This window comes from Sceloporus occidentalis, unplaced genomic scaffold (genome assembly GCF_023333645.1).
Source record: "Sceloporus occidentalis isolate IW3139 unplaced genomic scaffold, rSceOcc1.0.p SCAF_4, whole genome shotgun sequence".
Classification (NCBI taxonomy): Eukaryota; Metazoa; Chordata; class Lepidosauria; order Squamata; family Phrynosomatidae; genus Sceloporus; species Sceloporus occidentalis.
This window is the reverse complement of record NW_028316984.1, coordinates 80822721-80828720: the sequence shown is the minus strand read 5'-3', so window position 1 is coordinate 80828720 and position 6000 is coordinate 80822721. Positions and strand designations below refer to the sequence as shown.

Sequence of the window (6000 nt, the reverse complement as noted above, 5' to 3'; positions counted from 1 at the left end):
TTACAGTACAATATTAAGAAAGCAAAGGAACTCCCACACTCTGGCCATCACACAATGTTCTGATTATTGGCATTCAATGGCTGCAGGCAGCAGTACTAAGAGATGTCTAATATATCTCCTTGCCTTTAGCCCATCCTGAATGCTTCAATCTGCAAGATGACTTTGGTCACACACACACACACACCCCAGTTTCAACAGTTCTAGTATTAAGTTGAAATTTTCTCTCATAGCTGAATTACCTGATAATCTTAGTTGGTTACCCCTCCCAGACTGAACTGAGTCTCAAACTGGGCTATGCTTATTGGGGCCACAGGGATCAAGTGCTGGATAGAAGTCCCAGTGATTCCACTGTAAGCTTTTTGCTGCCACCTCCACCAGTGTTTCCAGTTATATCTGAATAATAAAAAGAAAATTCCTTGCACTGGGATTCTTGATGAGCCCAGTGCAAAGACTGCTGAGTATTTCCTCTTGCTGTGTGCAGAAGGCCAAGGAAATAGATCCTAAGGGTACAACAGAACCTTGGATTGTCTAGATGATGATAAAGGTTCCTGACCTTGTTTAAGGGACAATATAGGGCCTGTAGGGTTCTGTGACCCCTACATTGAGAGCCAACATGGTGTAGTGGTTTGAATGTTGAACTAGGGCCCTGGAAATCAGGGTCTGATTCCCCAATCAGTCATGGAAACCCACTGGGTGGCTTTGAGTGAGTCATACTCTCTCAGCCCCAGAACACCCCCTGATAGGTTTGCCTTAGGGTCGCTATAAGTTGGAAGCAACTTGAAGGCACACAACAGCAACAGGGTTCTGTATTCAATAATAAAAACCATATTAGGATATCTTTTGCCCTGTTGCCTCTCAATTCAAAATGGTTTTTTCCAGACCAAAAAATGGATGTGATTATATAGTACAGCCTTCTTCAGCCTTTCACGATATGTTGTATGCCACCACAAACAGCACAGACACTGGCTATTGGGAGCTGTAGTCTAAAATATTTGAAGACTTCCAGGTTGGGGAATGCTGCTTTTCTGTGTGAAAGTAGCTTGGGGGAAAATGAGTGCATAAAAACTAAGAGAAGTTATTAAGCAGTCTTTTCCCCACCTTGGCATGTCTACACTAAATTGTAGTATCAAAGGCTATTGCAACATGTGACAAGTCTAGCTGGGAAGACCACAAACTTAGACGACTACATTTATTTTAGATGAAGCAATCTTTATACCAGGCAGGTGAATCCCAGATTAGGCAACACTTAGAAAAGAACTGGTGTGACTTTACATTTTTCTAGTGAAAATCAGGGTTGAGTGTGCACATCTTTGACAGATGGAATTGATCATGGGCCTATTAGCCAGTGAGAATATTTGCTTGTAGAGGTGTTACGGTGAACTGAAGTGGGCAAAAGAGGCTAGTTTATTTTCAGGAATGCATTGGTCCTTGGGAGCCAGGTCTTTGCTATATACATGCACAATCCTGGGTGAGGATGTTGGGCACTGTCTCATACTTGAAGGAGTAGCCACCATCTGAGGTGGTGCGGACCTGCAGGGAATGCATGGTGCTGGGCAAGGCTGCACAGCAAAGTTGGAAATTGGGCTTGTCTGTGAGAGTGGGGGTGTCAGAGCAGCTCCCGTGGCAGTAGTGAAATATGAAACTGGTAGGGTGCACAATCCACTTATCCCAACCTAGTTCTTCAAAGGAGATGTTGAGAGAGGCCCGGTGGCAGTTGGCATGGACTGCAGCATCATCTGAAGGCCGCTGGAGCAAGTTGAGAAAAGCTGGTGACCAAGGCACCGAGGAACGCCGAGCCCGGTCACGGCCCTTAAGTTTGGTAGATGCCACAAGGAAAGGTATCTTTTCAGCATCGGCTACACAAGGACAGCCAGGGCAACGAACAAACAACACAAATATCTTCTGGGCAATGTAAGGCAAGAAAGAAGTTCCAAAATGAAAGACTGTCCAGCCCTCTGCAGCTGGCACTGCCATGGTAGCCACAGGGACCTGGCCTTGTTCGGAGAGCTTCAGTATCTCTGCCTCAGGCATGGAGCTGTTGGATGATGCTTCTGAAGGGCTGCTGCTCTGCACTGTCACAGGGCCTGTGTAAAACCACAGCTGGGCCGAAGTCACCACACGACTCAGGGTGTGTGTGGAGGGCTGGAAGATGTAGGTGAAAAGGCCTGCCTCATCTGGCAACTCATCAGGCTGATGTGGCCCACAGGGCACGTCTGCAAAAAATGAGAGGGGTTAGTGGTGGCTTTGCTCTTGGCTCAATACATGGTCTCATGCTTGTCAGCCTAGTCCTCTAGAAATTTGGACTTCATTTCCCAGAGGTCCCAGCTTCTGGAAAATGGATTATGGATCCAGGGATTCTGACAGCTGAAGTCCAAAACATTTTGCAGGCCAAAGTTTGAGAAAAACTGGCATGAGCCACTGTTTCTCCAAAGACAGAAGGCATCTGTTTTGTGAAGTCGAAGGCTTTCATGGCCGGCATCCATAATTTTTTTGTGGGTTTTTCGGGCTATGTGGCCATGTCCTAGAAGAGTTTATTCCTACTCTTCCTAGGAATAAACTCTTCTAGAACATTGCCACATAGCCCAAAAACCCACAAAAAGCTAAGTATCTGTTTTGTTTGTTTGTTCCTATCAGCTATTTTGTACTCTTCCAGGAAAAGCATGACATCTGTGTCCCTGAACACTCTGGGGCCCCCAAGTTCTCAAGTGTGTGTCCTTGTGTTAATTTTTAATCCTGAAGCAAAGATTTTAAAATGGGAAACTGATTTCCAAGATGCTGAAGTGTTGAAATCAATATCCTTTGTCAACAATGTATTTTGTGTCTGCGTTCTGGTTCAGGATCAGCCACAGTCCAGCTTTCCAGATGTTGAACTGCAACTCCCAACTTCCCTGCGATTGCCTATGCTAGCTAGGGTTGATAGGAATTGCGGTCCACAACATCTGGTGGGCCACATTTTGCCACTCCTGTTCTTGAACATTTATGCCTGATGTATTGAAGTAAGCATTTATTTACCCGGAACACACTTCAGTTTTTTAAGATTAACAACATGTGCTGTTACTTGGGGCCGGGTGGATGGATATCATCAACAGCACCACTGTAATAGTTTGTGAATGGCAAAACCAAGTCAAGCTGATAGTAATTTTTCACAAAAAAAAAGGTTAAAATGAAATATGACTATAATATATGGAAACTACACACCATCATTTGTTGGTTGAATCTGTAACAGGCCTGCAAGTAGTTAAACTGGATTTTCCTTACTATATTTTCTTACTGAATGGCAGGAATATATTTCCCTCCAGTTAACTGCTTCTGGAAACCCATTGACTGCAACACCTGCCCTAGGTACGCTTGGAATCTTGTTTCTGCAGGCCTAGCCACATCTATCAAAATGTCATAGGTGCATAATGTGGACAAATATACTTGGGCAAGTGATACAAAATTTGATCATGTGTTCTCTTTTATTAGATCAATTAATTTTGGTCAGTGTCAAGAGAAGCCAACCCTTCAGGGTCATGTCACATGAGAACCTGGATGTTCTCATGCCAGCGGAAGTTGGATCCAATAAAAGTTACTGCCCAATTTATTTTTATTTCCCTTAACATGTTGCTGTCTGTATGTTAATGCCATATTGTGGTGGAAGAGCTACTCAAGTCATTAAAAATAGAGAAAAATAACTAGTTTTAAAAGACCCATACCTCTTAATTAGTAATTTCCCTCTTTTGCAAGGTTTAAATTTACCACCCCTGTTTTCTTCTATTCATTATTCCTGATGCCATTTCCTACATAGTTAGAAATTATATTATTAACACCGATTGGGGGAAAAACCATATCTATTCCCAAGATCCTTGCTAAGGCAGCAATCCTATACAGAATTACCTGAATGTAATTCACAATGATAACTGGGGCTTAGAGTTGGAAGAGGCCACAAGGGCCATCCAGTCCAACCCCCTGCCATGCAGGAAATCTCAATCAAAGCATCCCCGACAGTAAGTATGTAATGAGTAAGTATACACCGTTTGGACTGTAAGTCTCCAATAACTCATTAGAAAGTCAGAGTGCAGTCTTCTGAATGGCTCTTTCGACACACTTCCTTTCAGTTCGGTGGGATAAATGTATATAAACTCAAGTTAGCTGACAGTTCCACTGTACTCAATGTGTCTTACTTCTGATTGTCAATCTAAACTCAATAGAACCTCTGAATAAGCACAGACAGAACAGGCTATATCTCTACAAGAAGGGATAGCTGTATAAGAAAGTACTGTGAAGGAGATCCCAGGTGAAGTGTGAAGGACAGTGCCAAAGCTCTAAGATTTAGAGGCATCAGCAGTATTGTGGATCTCTGGAGTGTCAGGAAGAGGGGTAATCTGCTGGTCAGCTGTGAAGGCCATTGGTAAAACTACACTTTGGAAACCTTATTTTTAGAGACTGCATCTCTCAAAATTCCCCAACCAGCATAGCTACTGTGTGGGTTCTGGGAGTGGTTGTCCGAATTATTTTTTCCAAGTTCTGTTCCTGATAAAATGACCCCTAGGTGGTTAAAACTTCTGCTACATCATGTTCGCAAGGTGCCTTAACTCTCCTAGCAGCCTTCCTAGAATTGGTTTGCTTACCTCTGGATGGGAAGGCGATCACTTGGGATGTGTCCTCTTCCTCCCACTTCGGAGCAACTGATGTGCCTGAGGCATGCCGTCTGTGGAGCCCCCTTCGTCGTCCCACCTGGGGCTTTTCACTTTGTGGAACAGGACCAAGGGACTCCAAGAAATGCCCCTTCACTTTGGCCAGGATGAGCTGCCTGTCAACTTCCCCTTTGCTGCAGCCAGCGACAGTGGCAGGAGCCAGCAGGACAAACAACAAGATCAGCATGGAGTTGATGAAGGGAAAGATGTGCCAAGAACTCTGATCCAGCATGTGCAAAGGAATGATGTACAAGGGGAGAAAAATACCTGCAGGGCTGGGTTTGCTTTTAGCCTTTTGTTTTTTGAATGTGTGTAAGAGTGCAGGCTGAGTCTTTGTGCCCAAGAGCTGGTTTCTAGCTTTAGGCTATGTGCATGCATGCAGAAGTCCTGTATATTCTTGTGTGAGGTGGTCTGGCTCTTCACTTTTCTCCTTTGAGTCCAACCCACCCAGCAGCTTCTGCCTCCTGCCTTCCTTGCTGAGCCAGGCTGAGGGCACGATGGCATTGAGACTCTATCTGACACTGACGCAAATGTCTGCCAGCCATGAATATTATCTCCTGGGCAGCAAAACACAGGAGACGTCTGGAATGCAAGGACAGTGCTGCCCAGGGGACAGGGCCCAGGGCAGGGTGCTCAAAGGGGGAGAGAGGAAGGCTGCATGGGGTGGCAATGCTGGACATTGTTGACAGTGGGGGCAACGTCTTCCATATTTCTAATCCCCCCCCCTGCAATTTGTCTGGAGATCAGTATAGTCAAGTTGCTAAGGACTGAAGCCTGATCACTCTCACCAACCCCAAGCAAGAACTGTCAGTCTAGATCCAAATCAGAGCTTTTGCTTTTTTTGAAATTAAAGCCCAGATTACTGCACACTATACAATTGTCAGTGAGTGCATTGTGATTAGTTAAGAGTACAGTAGAATGTGGTGCTAAAGGGAATCTGATCTACATCTCAAGGCTGCTCCTTCTGGTGGTCAATCAGATCAGAGCTTTTTAGAGCTCAGAAAAGTTAGGTTTTGAATTACAACTCAGAATCCCTCAACCTCTCTATTCAAGGCCATTCAAAAGTGTTTAGATATAGTTACACCTGCTCAGGAAAATCCTTTCTCCCAGTCTCTTCACTGTTAGGAACTATTATTGGATTAACTTATTTTGAATTCTAGAAACAAGCAGAGAAACTCATCCTTGCATTCTTACAGAGGATCCTGATGTTCAACAGTATTTTGTTTTGCAGACCACACCCACCCACAGAATTGCTTTATGTATGATTTTTTTCTGCATAGGGAACTCTTCTTTATAGGGAAAGGAATGAAAGTTATGCAGAGAT

At 44.3% G+C, this 6000-nt stretch overlaps 1 protein-coding gene across 1 annotated transcript; it reads right to left on the bottom strand.

The window, feature by feature from the left end:
- Nucleotides 1–1220: 1220 nt before the first annotated feature.
- Nucleotides 1221–5104, bottom strand: INHA (inhibin subunit alpha). Its single transcript, XM_089523372.1, has 2 exons — nt 4611–5104; nt 1221–2213 (listed from the first exon to the last, which is right to left on the bottom strand). Exons 1-2 carry the CDS (start codon nt 4906–4908, stop codon nt 1447–1449), a joined length of 1065 nt encoding a protein of 354 aa, XP_089379498.1. The 5' UTR covers nt 4909–5104; the 3' UTR covers nt 1221–1446.
- Nucleotides 5105–6000: the final 896 nt, after the last annotated feature.